At 33.2% G+C, this 19,588-nt stretch overlaps 1 protein-coding gene across 1 annotated transcript in view; it reads right to left on the reverse strand.

Moving 5' to 3' along the window:
* Positions 1 to 18,273, reverse strand: part of LOC126772546 (uncharacterized) — a 34,613-nt gene extending 16,340 nt beyond the window's left edge. Inside the window, exons 1-4 of the mRNA XM_050492946.1 lie at positions 18,116 to 18,273; positions 2,533 to 2,746; positions 1,821 to 1,951; positions 1,149 to 1,301 (exon numbers count right to left, since the gene is read on the reverse strand). Of these exons, the coding sequence (XP_050348903.1) occupies positions 1,149 to 1,301; positions 1,821 to 1,951; positions 2,533 to 2,746; positions 18,116 to 18,185 (568 nt within the window). The 5' untranslated portion in view covers positions 18,186 to 18,273. The remainder of the gene's footprint in view (positions 1 to 1,148; positions 1,302 to 1,820; positions 1,952 to 2,532; positions 2,747 to 18,115) is intronic.
* Positions 18,274 to 19,588: the final 1,315 nt, after the last annotated feature.

Genomic DNA, 19,588 nt, shown 5'->3' on the forward strand with positions numbered 1-19,588 from the left:
AAACATTGGCATTGTAAGAATTATTAATCATACCTTGGGAACTAAGATGCTATGTCCCTTATGCCTGTAGTTACACTTCGCCACACAGAACCTGTAGGCTCACTCGTCCTATACATGCGGTAGTATATCTGATGAGTGCGTGGTACCTACCCAGACGGGCTTGCATCAAACCATACCACAAAGAAAACAGCTATCAATATAAGTAAATATTTATTTTGTAAACGTTCTTGATTGTTAATAATTTAGGTGATTATATTAATAAATATTGATTTCTCTTCAGTATCTTGTATTGAACATTTTTTAAAGCTAAAAGTTTTTAATATATTTTTTTAAGATATTTAAAAGTACCTTTTCTGTTGTATGTTACTTAGTTGTCTCAATTTAAACGACAAAACGTAAATTGATAGAAGCAATAGAAGCAATTTAATATTTGACCATAATTTATAAAAAAGTGTTTTTAAAACCATTAAAATAAATATGATTTATATTGATAATTGCACGCTAAATACCAAATAATAAAGAATTAATTTAAATTGCAACAATAACATGCTCAAGCTTTTAAAATTATTTCTTGAAATATTAATTAATATTAAAAACTAGCAACTAATTTGGCCCTTTAAAGGCATGTCACGCATATTGCTTCTAAACATTTCAAACATATATTCAGCTGCTGCGTCTATAAAAATCGGTGAATATTGTTCTGTGATAAATTTCCAATTGGAGTTCATGAGATGATGGATTCTGTCACCTAAAAAGAAAATAATGCAGCTTATTTCTTGCAATCACCACAATTTATCAGAATAGGGTTTTCAGTCGCACATAAAAAAAGCAAATTATCTATTTTGAATTAGTCATAACAACACAAAAATAATGTGTCACGAGATGGCAAGGTGTCACTTAGGCCGTAGACCGTATAGTAAAGCTAGCTATGAAAACTCTGATGTGTGATCTTATATACCTTGTGACTTGGGACTCACACTGGCTCACTTTCAAATTGGAACACACCAATACGAAGAATTAATGTTTGTCGATAGATTAAGAGATAAGTGGGAGGTTCCCATACAGATGGGTTTGCAGTCTCTTCATAAGTGAAATATAGTTATTATAAGATAAATAGAAAATATTATATATATTATATATCAACTCACTTGATTCCTTATCTCCAAAGTAAAGATTGGTTAAAGTAAAGTTAGCACCATCTCTTACGTCGTAAAAGTAACGGTAGCTCCTAAGATTTATAAACTGTTGACCGTACTCTTCCTGAACATTAAACGGCATGATCATACCGAATTGAATATTATCTGAAATGTTAATATTAATAAAAAGTGTAGGCAATACTTTAATGTAAAATATAAAATGTTGAATATATATAATAGTGTCCTTATACTCCATTGTTAGTTAGCATGTATATACATGTGACAGAATTTTTTAGATACACACAAGTATTTTGATATTTACTCTGTGTGGTAAATTCAAGTAAATTATTAATATCCCATTAAAAATACTATCAGAACTAAGTTTTAGAAGTGTGTATTTTGAAAGTTAAATTTATCCACATGGTATTTTGCAATGTACGTCATTAAATGCTTCTACACTTGTTTTGTTACTAACTACGTCAATATGTAAAATATTTAGGAAGTCGATTTTAACCTACTGACTTAAATGAATATATATGATATGAAAAAATAGCAAGTATACATAAATTCTTCGAATGACAATAATTCGGCACTCTTTCTAAGCCATTAGATAATTCTCTATTTTTGTATTGTCGTAAAGTGCAATTTATTTCAATACTAAATTAATGTATTTGGAAAACTTACCAAGGTGCACAATACAGGAACCTGCGCCGCTAACAGGTTGTGAAAATAATAATCCATCTGTCAAGTATTGACACGTGACCACCATATCCGTATGGAAAGTTAAGTGTGTTATATTAGAGTTGAAATTAAATCTAAAAAATAATTTGACATCACCGAAATCCTCCATGAATTTCTATTCATTCATCTATTCTAGTACGTGTTTACACAAATTTTAGTTATAAGTCATTTTGATGAGCTCAGTATAAATGAAAACCATATTATAACCTACACGCCTGTTTCCACAAATCGTAGGAAGCATCTTCTGGTTATTATAAAGAAGACTTTTGCTGATAAAACAGTTTTATTTATTAATGGCAGTATGTTAAACAGGCTATGTAATACATGTATTATCTTAAGATCTTATGTACCTTACATATTGTACCTGAAATAACACTTCAAATTCCAAAAATACAATACTGATGTGTTATAGTAGATGGCTTATATGTTTATGCAACCAAGGCGAAACTAGCAATAACCCCTACCTCTATTGGACTGATATAATAATAAAAGATTCTTAGACCAATGTATTCAATCTAGATAAATATCAAAGCTAAAAGCAATCCTCACTGACAATATTTTTCATTCTAATTCGTATACATTTAACTTTGTTGTATTTTACAGTATGTAAATCAATAGAAAATAATATATTGATCAATATATAAATTTGACTTACCCAAAGTCATCTAAAACTGCATTATTTAGGCCGCTATATTCTAGGTTTGTTGTTCTGTAACTCCATCCATCCTTGTTCAAATCAATTCCTTTTACGCGCATAGTATCAAATTGTGGAGGATTTGTTGAAGTCCCATTAGAAGTAAGTTCAGCTCTTCTATTAAATATGTTAAAGAAATTTTGGTTCTGAAGGAAACAAGTCAAAGGCACTGTACCTAAAACAATTCATCGATATTTTTTATATGATTATTGTACACAAATATTGTAACTATAAATTTATTAGACTTATAGTGAATTTATTATAACACTCGATGCTTTAACTATTTAAGTTTAATTTTTATTTACAATATATAACGGTATACAGATTTTTTTATTCCAAGGGTCATTATTAATAGCTAGTTTCTCGGACCAACTTACCTGCTGCCAAGGTACTTGAAACTTGGAGTCCAACAAATGCGACATATAACAAACAACCCCTGACTGCCATGATTACCAAATTGTAAAGTGTATTTTGCAATTCCCGTTTGCCTTTTATATATCTTTTGCTATTTACCAAGTATATTCAAGTCTTATGTTTTTTTTCATTGTTTTAAATATATTTTTGGTGGATTCCGTACACATTTTATATATTTATTTATTTTTCTTTTTGTCGCAGTAAAATTGAAATAATTAAAATTATTAAATTGGGTAAATGTTGATAACTCATATTTTGAAGAAAATAATTTGAAAAAACTGAAACGAATTGTGAACTATAACGTGCTATAACTGTTATTTTGACTGATATTCTTCTTTGGACTCAAATATTACTGGTAGATTTGATGAACAATATTATTATATCTTCTCCCAGAAGAGGAAAGAGAGAGAAATCTTGGCATTAGAACGTTGCTTTGAACCGATATGACTTTAAAACCTTCAGAACATAGAAGCTCTCCAGTGTTGCAAATATAAATGGGCGGTGGTAGTCACTTTCTATCAGTTTAACCCCATTACCGCCTCTTACATAAAAAAATCTTTTAATCTATAGATTAGTTTAATAATAGATAGTACATCTTTTAATTTTAATGTGAAGCTAAGGAACTAACATTTTGTTTTTGTATCCAGTATAAATTATTTTGTAAACAATTTATCATAATAATTTACTTTTACTTGACCATATAATATACACACTCATTTGACAGCATAGTGGAAATTCAAGCCTTTTTCTTCTCTCAAAAAATAGGTTTCAAGAACACTGATAGTTTTAATGGCACACTGCTAGGCAAGCACATACTATGAAAATGCTACATAAAACACCTATACACAAATTTAATACAATACTATTTAAAATCAACCTTTAAGGATTTTACTTGATTTTTTTTTTTTTTTTTTTCGCCGGGAGGGCAAATGACTCTACTCCACCTGTTGGTAAGTGGTAGTAGAGTCCAAACGCGACGACGGCCAGTACAGACGGGAAAAACGTTCTGCACTAGCCGCCTTCGCCTTGCCGGCCTGCAAGATGCCTCTTCACGCCTCGTTTGAAGGAACCCGGGTTGTAAGAGGAGGGGAACACGTGAGCTGGTAAGGAATTCCATTTTTTGGAAGTGCGACAAAGAAAGGAGTTGCCAAATTTCTTTGTTCGCGATGGAATTGATGTCACAGTTAGGCGGTGACATCGAGAACCAGCTCGCGTGGACTTAAGAAGGAAGGGGGAAGCAGGAATTAAAGAGAATAATTCCTCAGAGCACTCGCCGTGATACAGTCGATAGAAAGCGCTCAGTGCTGCTATCTCACGACGCAATTGTAAAGGTTCAAGGGTGTTTGTGACCTTTACGTCGCCAATAATGCGCACGGCACGTCGCTGCAACCGGTCCAAGGCCTCAAGTAGGTACTTAGCGGAGCCATCCCAAAGGTGCGAGCAATATTCCACGCAAGACCGTACCTGTGTTTTGTACAGCAGGCACAGTTGTTGTGGCGTGAAAAAGCGCCGCACCTTGTTCAGAACTCCGAGTTTCCGTGAAGCTGTTTTTATAACAGCCTCGATGTAATCCCTTGGACTAAGGTCGCAGCGAACGTCAATGCCCAGCATGGCGATTTTGCTTTGCATCACCAGCGGAGTACCACAGAGGGAGGGAAGAGGGGAATGATACAAAATCGCGTTTTTGTATTTGCTTAAGGATTTATAAAATCATCAATATTTATTACAAAATTTAAAAAATATTCATTCTATTAACATTTACAGTCAAGTGCTTGTTTAATTTCAATTTTAAAATAATTAAAATGTATTTATATTTATATGTATATATAAAAAAAAATCATATATATATATATGTATATAATATTTTAATTAATATTATATATATATATATATATATATATATAAATAAAAAAAATACCCGCGCACCGCCCGCTCGTGCACGCGCTTTTTTCTGATCCTCGGTGTTTTAATTAATTAAGTTGTATAATTATGGCGAAGTTGAGAACTGCAGATATACTAAAGATGATGCAAAGTTTGATGCTTCCTTAAATTATACCTAGAACTTAAAATTAACTCCCTGGTGGACATGGTTCGAAGTTTAGAATCAAAATTTGATTTGAGCAATACCAGAGTTCAACAGTGGGTAGGCAGATCGAAGATAACGATAAGAATCGGACCCATCAGAAGAGCGAGAGGCCAACGACGTCATCTTCAGAGCAGCACCCAACTAAACAAACAAAAACGAGTGCGAAGATATTGACGCGTAAGATGAAGGCGTTGATGTCAACTAACGACGACAACCGAGCTATGACGAGAAACGGCGAGGGCCGAACAGTCACCGACGATGTCCGAGTCCGGGCGATCCCCGACCATGTCTGAGTCCAGACGATCACCGATCCTCCGAGCAACGATGCGCCGGCGGCGACATCATGCGACGATACAGTTGAAACTAACGGCCGTCGTTATAAATCGGCGCGTAGACAACTAACTGATGGGGCATATTCATCGGCGCGTCCGGCACCGAATGAGTTAAGAGATGTCAACGAGACGGAGTAGTGGACAACAATGCGCCGGCGTAAAGCACTTCGTCAAGTCATTCAAGGTACGGGCGAGGTTGACACACAATTAACAGCAATAGAAAAATTGCGTTCTATACATCTGTGGTCACTTCAACATGATACTACTTCCGAATTCGTACATGCTTATATGCAAAAGAAAAAGTTAGATTTAAAGCATAAAAGGTACGCTTCATTTGTAATTACAGTACCAGATTTTATTTTCGTTTTTCATGGAGGCGGAAAATTGGCCCCCAAATACGAGATTGAACGAATGGTTTCGTAGGAGAAACACCAGCGATCTACGAGAAAATTAAACATAGGTCAAGTAAGTCTAGTAAAGATAGCGAGTGTTTAGTGTTATACTATCAAAACGTATGTGGACTACGCACGAAGTTGCACCAACTAGCTGCCGAAATTAGTGCTTCGCAGATTGATGTATTTTTATTAACGGAGACATGGTTAACGTCGGGCATCGAAGACGAAGAGGTTGTGCCCCAGGGGTATAATATTCTAAGGGCAGACCGGCCAGGTTCGAAACGTGGTGGTGGGGTTTCTATCATAGCAGCTCCACGATTTCAGCTTAGACGGATTACTGTTACGAATATGGTGTCGACAGGGTGTGAACTAATCTGTGTAGGGTTATATATACTAAACCATCTATTGGTTACTCTTGTGTGTATTTATATTCCGCTAAATACCTACGAAGATAAATATTTGCTAGTGTTTAACGTTATTGAATCGGTTTTTAAGAAATTTTAAAATGTTTTAATATGTGGGGACTTCAACATGAATTCCACAAATGTTAATATTAACAACAACTTTGAGTATTTACTGGAGTTTTGCGAACTACAGCAGGTAAATAGCATTCTTAATAGCTTCGGAGGGTTACTGGACATGGTTCTGGCCAGTGTGCCGTTGGGCGATGTATCTGTGCACCGGGCCACCGATACACTCACACTGCCAGATGCTTACCATCCTCCTATTGATATAGTAGTTGTCCGCCATACATCATTAAAGATTGTCGGTCAGTGTTTGCTTCCCCTTTGTTGTACCTCTTTAATTTGTGTCTCACAAACTGTCGGTACCCAGATGTGTGGAAAATCACACGTGTGGTTCCGGTACCTAAGAATAATTTCGGAACAAACGTAAGTGATTATAGGCCGGTAGCTGTACTGTCAGTATTTGGCAAGTTGTTTGAAAGTATCTTACATCGCTTGATAAGTGTACAGGTTGAGATACAACTGTCTGATGCCCAGCACGGATTCAGAGTTGGTCACTCATACACTACTATGGCGGTGGATAGGGGCTTTCAAGTTGACACTGCATATTTTGATTTCCGAAAGGCGTTTGATACGGTCGATAACGACTTACTGCTCCGTAAATTTGCAGCCGCCGGAATTACTCCTGCCTTGTTACAATTTTTCTCCTGCTACCTCCGTAACCGGAGGCAGTATGTGCAGTTTAATGGACAACTCTCAGAACCGTATTTTACGTTTTCCGGAATAAGTCAAGGTTCCAATTTAGGGCCTCTTGAGTTTCTGGCGGATAGGAAAATGGTTCTCTGATGGTAAGTGGTCACTACCGACCATAGACATTGACACCGTAAGAAATATTAACCATGCCTTACATCGTCAACGCGCCACTAACATTGGGAACTAAGATGCTATGTCCCTTGTGTCTGTAGTTACACTCCGCCATACCCTTAGGCTCACTCATCCTACAAACCGGAATACGAGGATATTTAGTAATTGCTATTTAGCGGTAGAATATATGATGAGTGGTTGGACCTACCCAGACGGGCTTGCATAAAACCATACCATAAAGAAAACAGCTATCAATAGAAGTAAATATTTATTTTGTAAACGTTCTTGATTGTTAATATTTTAGGTGATTATAGTTCTCAGGGAAATAAAAGGAGGGATTATTAATATAATTTTATTTCAAGTCAAAAGTTGATGTAAAAGTAAGTGAAATTTTAGTACAGCAGTATGAATTATTAAATACTATGGTCATATATATATATGGACAGAGAAAAAAACTGCGTATTATACATATAACGTAAATTCTACTTTAAATATTGATTTGTCTTCAATATCTTGTATTAAACCTTTTTTATATGTCATTTGAAGTACCTTCTCTGTTGTATGACACGATTTGTCTTAATTTAAACGACAAAACTAAAACCAATAGAAGCAAATTTACATTTGACAATAATTTATATTTAAACATGTAACGCATATTTAAAATGATTATTGATAATTTCACGCTAAGTTCCAAATAATATAGAATTAATTTAAATTTAAATAAAAATTTGCTCAAGCTTTTAAAACTACTTCTGAAATTAAAAATTAATATATTTTTTTTAAATTAGCAACCAATTTGGCCCTTTAAAGGTATGTCACGTATATCGTTTCTAAACATTTCAAACATATGTTCAGCTGCCGCGTCTAAAAATATCGGTGAATATCGTTCTGTGATAAATTTCCAATTGTAGTTCATGAGATGATGCATCCTGGCACCTAAAAAGAAAATAATATAGCTAATTCTTTACGATCGATTTTAAGTAGCACAGAATAAAAATCTAATTTTGATTTTGTCAGAACAGCAAACAAAAAAATGTGTCACGCGATGGCAAGGTGAAACTTTAGCTATAGACTATAGAAACTATGATGTAAAATCTTATATTCCTTGTGCCTGTAACTACAGTAGCTCACTTACCTTTCAAACTGGAACACAGCAATACGAAGAGTTAATGTTTGTTGATAAGATAAGGGATAAGTGGGAGGTTCCCATTCTGATGGGTTTGTAGTCTTTTCACAAGTGAAATATAATTACTATATAAAAAATAGAAAATATTATATATATATCAACTCACTTGATTCCTTATCTCCGAAATAAAGATTGTTTAAAGTAAAGTTAGCACTATCTCTTACGTCGTAAAAGTAACGATAGTTCCTAAGATTTATAAACTGTTGACCGTACTCTTCCTGAACATTGAACGGCATGATCATACCAAATTGAATATTATCTGAAATTTGAATATGATTAAATATTTTAGGCAATATTTCAATGTAAAATATAAAATGTTAACTATAAATAATGTCTTAATACTCCACTCCTTTTCCAAAGCCACTAGTAAAATTCTCTATTGCTTATACGATTTCCATAAAATACATTGACAGAAGTATTTTTTTTTATCATAAAGTGCAATTTTTTTCAATATGAAATAGATTTATTTGAAAAACTTACTGAGATACACAATACAGGAACCTGCACCATAAATAGGTAGTGAAAATAATAATCCATCTGTCACATATTGTAACGTGACCAACATATCCATATGGAAGGTTAAGTGTATAATATTATAGTTGAAATTAAATCTGAAAAATAATTTGACATCATCGAAATGCTCAAGATTTCCTATTCATTTATCTATTATAGAAGGCGTCCACACAAACTGTAACTATAAGTTACTATACTGCACAGACTGAATGAAAACCAAATTATAACCTACACGCCCGTTTCCACAAACCGTAGGAAGCATCTTCTGGTTATTATTAAGAAGACTTGCCGTTGGGTCAATTTTATTTCTTTATAACAGTATGTTAAACAGGTTATGTAATGTATGTATTACCTCATGGTATTATTTATCGTATACCTTGTATCTGAAATCACACTTCAAATTGCAAACGAACAATACATAGCACTGATGTCTTATAGATTCCTGATGTTTTCATGCAACCAAGGCGAAACTAGCAATAACCTCTACCTCTAGTAGACTAATATAATAATAAAAGATTTTTAGACCAATTTCTTTTATCTAGATAAATATCAATACTGTAACCAATCCTCATAGACCTTCTTTATTCATTGCAATTCATAACTATGTTATATTTTACACTCTGTAAATCAATAGAAAATAATATATTAACGTATAATATAAATTTGACTTACCCAAAGTCATCTAAAACTGCATTATTTAGGCCGCTAAATACAATGTTTGTTGTATTGCATCTCCAACCATCCTTGTTAAAATTAATTGCTTTTACTCGAATAGTATCAAATTGTGAAGGATGATTTGAAGCCCCATAAGGAGTATCTTCAATTCTTCTACTAAATATGTTAAAGAAATTTTGGTTCTTAAGGAAACAAGTCAAAGGCACTGTACCTAAAATAATTGATAATAATTATTATATGAATCTTACTCAAATATTGGAACTGTATATTTATTATACATATAGTAAGTCGGAGCAACTTACCTGCTACCGAGGTATTTGAAACTTGGAGTTGGAGTTGGAGTCCAACAAACGCGAAATATAACCAACAACCCCTGACTGCCATGATATCCAATTCGTAAAGTGTGTAATTGCAATTCCTGTATGCCTTTTATACATCTTCTGCTGTTTACCAAGTACAGTCGAATCTTATGTTTTTTTTTTATTGTTGTAAATATATTTGTGGTGGATTCCGTATACTTTTTTATATTTCTATATTTTTATTTTTGTTGTAGCAAAATTGAAATAAATATTTTAAAATTAGGTAAATGTTGATAACCTATATTTTAATGAAAATAATTTGAAAAAACTGGAACAAATTTGTAACTATAAAGTGCTATAACTTTAATTTTGACTGATATTATTTTCGACTTATATATTACTCGAAGAATTCATGAACAAATTTATTATTTAATTTAGGAAATTATAACATTTTATTTTTATTCACTTTTATCCAACGGAACGGATGAATTTGCGGGTCTGGGTTTTGAAACATTAGGTCCATGGTCGTCTCATACAATAATATTAATTCGTAAAAGATCTCTCTCATAGAAGAAACTGGTCTACACTTCTAGTGACTCAAGAACTGGCGCTTATTTAGCCCCAAGCGTTGCACCGCTTGCAATAGTGCCAGCGTCGTGGGTACAATGCCACAGGACAATCTTTTAGACGGCGTGTTTTTGCTATAAATTTGTAATGTGTATTTTGTTTTTTATTTTAATTTTGTATATTATAAAAATGTCTGTACATAGTTAACTAATAAAAAAAATTTTTTTAAAGGTCTTATAATTAACTTAATTAGTTAATATCTACTAACTCATGCGTGTTTATATCTACTAATTCATGCGTGCAGCAGTCAGGCGTTGCAAATTTAAAAGTCACTTCCTATCAGGTTAACCTATTACCCAATTACCTCTTATTACATAAACAATATCTTTAGTTTTACTAATATAATCATCCGGTACTAAATCTTTAAATTTTAATGTAAAATTAAGGAACTTAATTTTGTTTGTATAGCCATAATAAATTATTTTGTAATAATAATTGTAAATATTGTAAAATAATTATTTAAATTTTTGACTATTTACACATCTTGACAGTATAGTGAACCTTGAAGCCTATTTCTTCTCTCAAAAATGGGGTTACTTTACAAGTTTAAAGAAAACTGTCAGTTTCATGGCACACTGATATACAAGCACATTCTATAAAAAAGCTACATAAAACATTTATACACTACAATACAATTTAAAAGCAACTTTTAAGTATTTTACTTGGTACAAAATCGCGTTTTTATATTTGCATAAGGATTTACAAAATCATCAATATTTATTTTTAAATAAAGATATGAATATTCTTTTTTTAATAATAAATATTATTATTGTCATTTACATTCAAGAACTTATTTAATTGTAATTAAGAGAAATTTAGAATATAATATATATATATATATATATATATATATATATAATAATACCAAGTACCAATACCAATACCAAGTACTGCTGTTTTGCGGTAGAATATCTGATGAGTGGTTACCTACCCAGAAGAGCTTGCACAAAGCCCTACCACCAGTGCAATGCAATAATTAACCAGTAAAACCACAGATGGAACAGTAACATAAAAGCATTAATATAAATTTTCTTCCCGGTGTATTTTTTTTTTGTAACGCTGCAATTGGCGTGAACTGTTTTACAAAATTGCTTTCATTAAATCTGGAACCAGTTTACTTAGTGATTTTTATAATGACATTCTTACATTTTTCGGAATGTCTGATTCTTAATAGAATGCGTTAGCTACCAACATTAAATGTCCATTTGCTTAATTTGCAATATAATAATAAAGTTCATTTCGTGCTCGTGTTCAGTTTAGTTCACGTTGAAGAAGAACATCGCAGGAAAACCTACGTGACCCGGATAAAAATCTGCTTCATGTGAAGCTACCAATCCGCTTTGGAATAGAATTCTGAAATATATTTAATTTTTAGATGCAATAGTTATCATAAATGAGCTACCTTTACAATCGCCAGTTTGATCGTTACACATTTCCAATATTTGTTTTGGCTAAATGGGTATTTACCGTCTTTTAAGTGTTTGTGTTTGCGTGTATTGGGACATGGCGATTTCTGTATGTAATTAATGAGTTATAATATTAATTAGTGTTAAGCTGCGTGTGCATTTAATGGCATTTTAAATATTCATATCAAAATACTTTTAATATTAATGAAAATAATTAGTTTTTATTTTAAATAAATCAGAATTGCTGCAAATAATGAAAGTTCTTTTTGCTTTTTCCTGCAATCAGTGCCAAAGAAGCGCTTTATTTCTTCAATTACTGGCTGGCTATCTACTCAGCCATTATCGACTTTTGACGCTATTTTGTTAAAGAGTGGTTGCAGTTAAATCATTTGACATCATTTTTATGAACTATTTTTAAGTAACTATGATAATAATTGTGTTATATTATATCCTATTTAAAAGACTTCGTATTTTTACTTACACATATACACGTAACGATTCGTACGCTAAAAAAACGAGTTAGTTAGTATATGTCAAACATCAAAATTGGTTTTCAAAAGAATGTATTATATTATTAAAAAAACCACAAATTATTATTCTATTACTTTATTTAAGTATTAAAAAAAAAATTAAGATAGAATTTTATAATTTATCTCGTTTCATACAAATATAATTCTAATTGAGATTATAACTTTTTTTTATTGCTTAAACTTTTGACTGCTACGTATTCGGTTGGTCACGAGCTGATTGCACACCAGTCACCTTTGATTTGGACTGCACGAGTTTTTTCCGTCTACCTACAATTCAATTTTAGTGTCTATATTTCACTGCCGTACATTAACACAATCAAGCAGTACCGGTTTGTACGTTTGTTTTTTTGTTTCTAATTTATCAATCGTTTTGTTTCATTGAGATAAAGGTTGAGCGTATAAAAAATATCAAATGAATTTATAGTCTTGAAGGATTAGAAAGTGCGAGTATCAACCCGAATTAGGTCACTTACTTTTGGCCTGTGGAGCTGTACTTCAAACCAAGCAAGAGCTCGTATGTTGTTAAAGTGTGTCTGCGTCGAGAAAAATCTCAATTTGTACTTTATCATTTTAAGTAACAGGAAAATAAGCCTTGGCACCTTTTTGTATGGTAAAATCATGTTAGTAACGATGAGGCTGAATTTGAGTAGAAATTGAAAATATTTTGAAATATATAATTGTAAATATTTTGAAATAGTGTTTGAATTTAAAAGAATAATCAAAATTTTGGGAATATTATTTGCTTAACTTCGTTTTACAGTAGTTCACTTTAGCAAATTCTTGACAATTTTTATTAATGTAAATGAAATTTTTATTGGTGGTAGGGCTTTGTGCAAGCCCATCTACCACCCATTAAAAAAGCAAAATGTATGGAAGTAGCTAATTAGTAGGAATGTTGTATTCCGATTTGAAACATGAGTTCAGTTGTATATTAGCGGTTTCTATCTAAAGATATTCCTTCTTGCTAAGTCTACCTGTAAATTTAAAACAAGTTTTTATTTGCTTATTACTTTTTTTTTTATTTTATAGGATAGGAAGGCGGACGAGCATATGGGCCACCTGATGGTAAGTGATCACCAAACGCCCTTAGACATTGGCATTGTAAGAAATGTCAACCATCGCTTACATAGCCAATGCGCCACCAACCTTGGGAACTAACATGCTATGTCCCTTATGCCTGTAGTTACACTTCGCCACACAGAACCTGTAGGCTCACTCATCCTATATATGCGGTAGTATATCTGATGAGTGCGTGGCACCTACCCAGACGGGCTTGCATAAAACCATACCGCAAAGAAAACTGCTATCAATATAAGTAAATATTTATTTTGTAAACGTTCATGATTGTTAATAATTTAGGGAATTATAATTCTTAGGGAAATGAAAGGAGGGATTATTAATATTATTTTATTTCAAGTCAAAAATAAGTGAATTTTTAATATAGCTGTTTGCAATATTAAATACTATGGTCATAAGAAAGAGAAAAAACTACGTATTATAAATACTATAATGTAAATTTTACTATAAATATTGATTTTTCTTCAGTGTCTTGCATTGAAACTTTTTTAAAGCTAAAATTTTTTAAGTTTTTATTTTTTTAGGATATTTAAAGTACCTTTTCTGTTGTATGTTAAGTTGTCTTAATTTAAGCGAGAAAACGGAAATTGATAGAAGCAATAGAAGCAATTTAACATTTGACCATAATTTATAAAAACGTGTTTTTAAAACCATTAAAATAAATATGATTTATATTGATAATTGCACGCTAAATACCAAATAATAAAGAATTAATTTAAATTGCAACAACAACATGCTCAAGCTTTTAAAATTATTTCTTGAAATATTAATTAATATTAAAAACTAGCAACTAATTTGGCCCTTTAAAGGCATGTCACGCATATTGCTTCTAAACATTTCAAACATATATTCAGCTGCTGCGTCTATAAAAATCGGTGAATATTGTTCTGTGATAAATTTCCAATTGGAGTTCATGAGATGATGGATTCTGTCACCTAAAAAGAAAATAATGCAGCTTATTTCTTGCAATCACCACAATTTATCAGAATAGGGGTTTACAGTCGCACATAAAAAAAGCAAATTATCTATTTTGAATTAGTCATAACTACACAAAAATAATGTGTCACGAGATGGAAAGGAGTCACTTAGGCCGTAGACTGTATAGTAAAGCTAGCTATGAAAACTCTGATGTGTGATCTTATATACCTTGTGACTTGGGACTCACACTGGCTCACTTTCAAATTGGAACACACCAATACGAAGAATTAATGTTTTTCGATAGGTTAAGAGATAAGCGGGAGGTTCCCATACAGATGGGTTTGCAGTCTTTTCATAAGTTAAATATAGTTATTATAAGATAAATAGAAAATATTATATATCATCAACTCACTTGATTCTTTATCTCCGAAGTTAAGATTGGTTAAAGTAAAGTTAGCACCATCTCTTACGTCGTAAAAGTAACGGTAGCTCCTAAGATTTATAAACTGTTGACCGTACTCTTCCTGAACATTAAACGGCATGATCATACCGAATTGAATAGTATCTGAAATGTTAATATTAATAAGAAGTGTAGGCACTACTTCAATGTAAAATATAAAATGTTGAATATATATAATAGTGTCCTTATACTCCATTGTTAGTTAGCAGTGCACATGTGACAGAATTTTTTTAGATACACGCAGGTCTTTTGACATTTACCCTGTGTGGTAAATTCAAGTAAATTATTAATATCCCATTAAAAACTCATTCAGGACTAAGTTTTACAAGTGTGTATTTTGAAAGTTAAGTTTTCCACTTGGAATTTTGCAATGTACGTCATTAAATGCTTCTAAACTTGTTTTGTTACTAACTACGTCAAAATGTAAAATATTTAGGAAGTCGATTTTAACACGATTACAATAATTCGGCACTCTTTCTAAGCCATTAGATAATTCTGTATTTTTGTATCGTTGTAAAGTGCAATTTATTTCAATACTAAATTAATGTATTTGGAAAACTTACCATAATGCACAATACAGGAACCTGAACCGCTAACAGGTTGTGAAAATAATAATCCATCTGTCGTGTATTGACACGTGACCACCATATCCGTATGGAAGGTTATGTGTGTTATATTAGAGTTGAAATTAAATCTAAAAAATAATTCGACGTCACTGAAATCCTCCATGAATTTCTATTCATTCATCTATTCTAGTAGGTGCTTACACAAATTTTAGCTATAAGTCATTATGATGAGCTCAGTATTCCAAAAAAACAATATTGATGTGTTATAGTAGATGGCTTATATGTTCATGCAACCAAAGCGAAACTAGCAAGAACCCCTACCTTTATTGGACTAATATAATATTAAAAGATTCTTAGACCAATATCTTCAATCTAGATAAATATCAATGCTATAAGCAATCCTCACTGACAATCTATTTTCATTCTAATTCGTATACATTTAACTTTGTTGTATTTTTGATCGCTAGCTCACAGTCCGCAAGAGCAAGCTGATCTCCTGGCTAAACTCTTTGCCGACAATTCCGTCATCGATGATTGTAGTGCACTGCCACCTACAATACCTGCATGTGGCCATACGATGCCTGACATCAAAATCAGGCAACGTGATGTGCGTGCGGAGCTGCAATCACTTGATGTACGGAAAGCTAGCGTTCCCGATGGATTACCAGCCATAGTGCTGAAGAAGTGCGCAGCGGAGCTGTCTCCTGTGTTAACGCGCCTGTTCCAACTTTCTCTCTCTTCGGGAAGTGTGCCGGAGGCTTGGAGAAGAGCTAATGTGCAAGCGGTTCCCAAAAAAGGGGATCGGTCTGACCCGGCAAATTATCGGCCAATAGCTATCACCTCAGTACTTTGTAAGGTGATGGAACGGATTTTAAACAACCAACTGATCCATTACCTAGAAGATCACTCTTTAATTAATGATCGTCAATACGGGTTTCGACCAAAACGGTCCACAGGTGATCTTCTAGCGTACGTAACGCACCTCTGGGGTGAAGCTATCGACAAGCATGGAGAATCGTTGGCTGTCAGCCTCGATATCTCCAAGGCTTTCGACAGGGTCTGGCACAGAAGTCTTCTCTCCAAGCTGCCGGCATATGGTCTGCCTGCTCAGGTATGCACCTGGATTGCCAGCTTCCTACACAAGCGTAGCCTTCTTGTTTTAGTTGATGGTTGCGCTTCACAATTCTATGTAGTGAATGCTGGGGTCCCCCAGGGATCTGTGCTATCTCCCACACTCTTTCTTTTGCACATCAATGATATGCTCTCTCTTGGGAACATACATTGCTATGCAGACGATAGTACAGTGCATGGTGGATACCACGGACGTGCAGTGGCTGGGCGAGCGGAAATTGAGGAGAGACGGAAGAATCTTGTCATTGAACTCGATAGGACGTTAGAGCTCATCGCCAAATGGGGCTCTGATAATCTTGTTGAGTTTAATGCCAAGAAAACACAGGTATGCGCTCTCACGGCGAAAAAGTCAACATTTTCCCCTCTTCCCTCCCTCTGTGGTACTCTGCTGGTGATGCAAAGCAAAATCGCCATGCTGGGGATTGACGTTCGCTGCGACCTTAGTCCAAGGGATTACATCGAGGCTGTTATAAAAACAGCTTCACGGAAACTCGGAGTTCTGAACAAGGTGCGGCGCTTTTTCACGCCACAACAACTGTGCTTGCTGTACAAAACACAGGTACGGTCTTGCGTGGAATATTGCTCGCACCTTTGGGATGGCTCCGCTAAGTACCTACTTGAGGCCTTGGACCGGTTGCAGCGACGTGCCGTACGCATTATTGGCGACGTAAAGGTCACAAACACCCTTGAACCTTTACAATTGCGTCGTGAGATAGCAGCACTGAGCGCTTTCTATCGACTGTATCACGGCGAGTGCTCTGAGGAATTATTCTCTCTAATTCCTGCTTCCCCCTTCCTTCTTAAGTCCACGCGAGCTGGTTCTCGATGTCACCGCCTAACTGTGACATCAATTCCATCGCGAACAAAGAAATTTGGCAACTCCTTTCTTTGTCGCACTTCCAAAAAATGGAATTCCTTACCAGCTCACGTGTTCCCCTCCTCTTACAACCCGGGTTCCTTCAAACGACGCGTGAAGAGGCATCATGCGGGCCGGCAAGGCGAAGGCGGCTAGTGCAGAACGTTTTTCCCGTCTGTACTGGCCGTCGTCGCGTTTGGACTCTACTACCACTTACCATCAGGTGGAGTAGAGTCATTTGCCCTCCCGGCGAATATAAAAAAAAAAAAATTTACACTATGTAAATCAATAGAAAATAATATATTGATCAATATATAAATTTGACTTACCCAAAGTCATCTAAAACTGCATTATTTAGGCCGCTATATTCTAGGTTTGTTGTCTTTAAACCAAATCCATCCTTGTTCAAATCAATCCCTTTTACGCGCATAGTATCAAATTGTGAAGGATTTGTTGAAGTCCCATTAGAAGTAAGTTCAGCTCTTCTATTAAATATGTTAAAGAAATTTTGGTTCTGAAGGAAACAAGTCAAAGGCACTCTACCTAAAACAATTCATCGATATTTTTTATATGATTATTGTACACAAATATTGTAACTATAAATTTATTAGACATATAGTGAATTTATTATAACACTCGATGCTTTAACTATTTAAGTTTAATTTTTATTTAGAATATATAACGGTATATAGATTTTTTTATTCCAAGGGTCATTATTAATAGCTAGTTTCTCGGACCAACTTACCTGCTGCCAAGGTACTTGAAACTTGGAGTCCAACAAATGCGACATATAACAAACAACCCCTGACTGCCATGATTTCCAAATTGTAAAGTGTACATTTGCAATTCCCGTTTGCCTTTTATATATCTTTTACTATTTATCAAGTAATTTCAAATCTTATATTTTTCATTGTTTTAAATATATTTTGGTGGATTCCGTACACATTTTATATATATATTTTTTTTTCATTTTGGTGCAGTAAAATTGAAATAATTAAAATTATTAAATTGAGTAAATGTTGATAACTAATATTTTGAAGAAAATAATTTAAAAAAAACTGAAACGAATTGTTAACTATAACGTGCTATAACTGTAATTTTGCCTGATATTCTTTTTTTGACTCATATATTACTCCAAGAATTAATGAACAATATTATTATTTTATTTACAAAATTATTACATTTTATTTTTAAAGGTCAATTAAGTTAATATCTACTAAATCATGCATGTAGCATTCAGCTGGAATTGCTTTGAATCTTCTCCCATAAGAGGAAAGAGGCAGAAATCTTGGCATTAGGACGTTAACGATCAGTTACTTTGAACCGATATGATTTTAAAACCTTCAGTACATAGAAGCTACAAGCTCTCCAGTGTTTCAAATTTAAATGGGCGGTGTTAGTCACTTTCTATCAGTTTAACCCCATTACCGCCTCTTACATAAAAAAAAAGTCTTTTAATCTATAGATTAGTTTAATAATAGGTAGTAAATCTTTTAATTTTAATGTGAAGCTAAGGAACTAACATTTTGTTTTTCTATCCATTATAAATTATTTTGTAAACAATTTATCATAATTATTTACTGTTATTTGACCATATAATATACACACGTATTTGACAGCATAGTGGACTTTCACGCCTTTTTCTTCTCTCAAAAAAGAGGTTTCAAAAAAACTGATAGTTTTAATGGCACACTACTGGGCAAGCACATACTATAAAAATGCTACATAAAACACCTATACACAAATTAAATACAATACTATTTAAAATCAACCTTTAAGGATTTTACTTGATACAAAATCGCGTTTTTGTATTTGCTTTAGGATTTATAAAATCATCAATATTTATTACAAAATAAAAAAAATATTCATACTATTGACATTTACATTCAAGTGCTTGTTTAATTTCAATTTTAAAACAATTAAAATGTAAATTTTTAACTATATATATATATATTTAAATTACTGACTGAATGACTGTAATAAAAACGGCCCAAACTACTGGGCATCATGTAATTTTACATATGGGTTTCTTTTACATAGTAGGTTTATTTATAAGCTTGTATATAAAATACTTTTTGTGTGCTGATGTAACTACAATACGAAAACCAATTCATAAAACAATACCGATATATTATTGAACACTATTTATTTCTAATTATTTTAAATATATTTATTTATTTATTTATTAGTAAAACTGTAGATACTAACTTTTACTGCT

Source organism: Nymphalis io, chromosome 12 (genome assembly GCF_905147045.1).
Source record: "Nymphalis io chromosome 12, ilAglIoxx1.1, whole genome shotgun sequence".
In the NCBI taxonomy this organism is placed as follows: domain Eukaryota; kingdom Metazoa; phylum Arthropoda; class Insecta; order Lepidoptera; family Nymphalidae; genus Nymphalis; species Nymphalis io.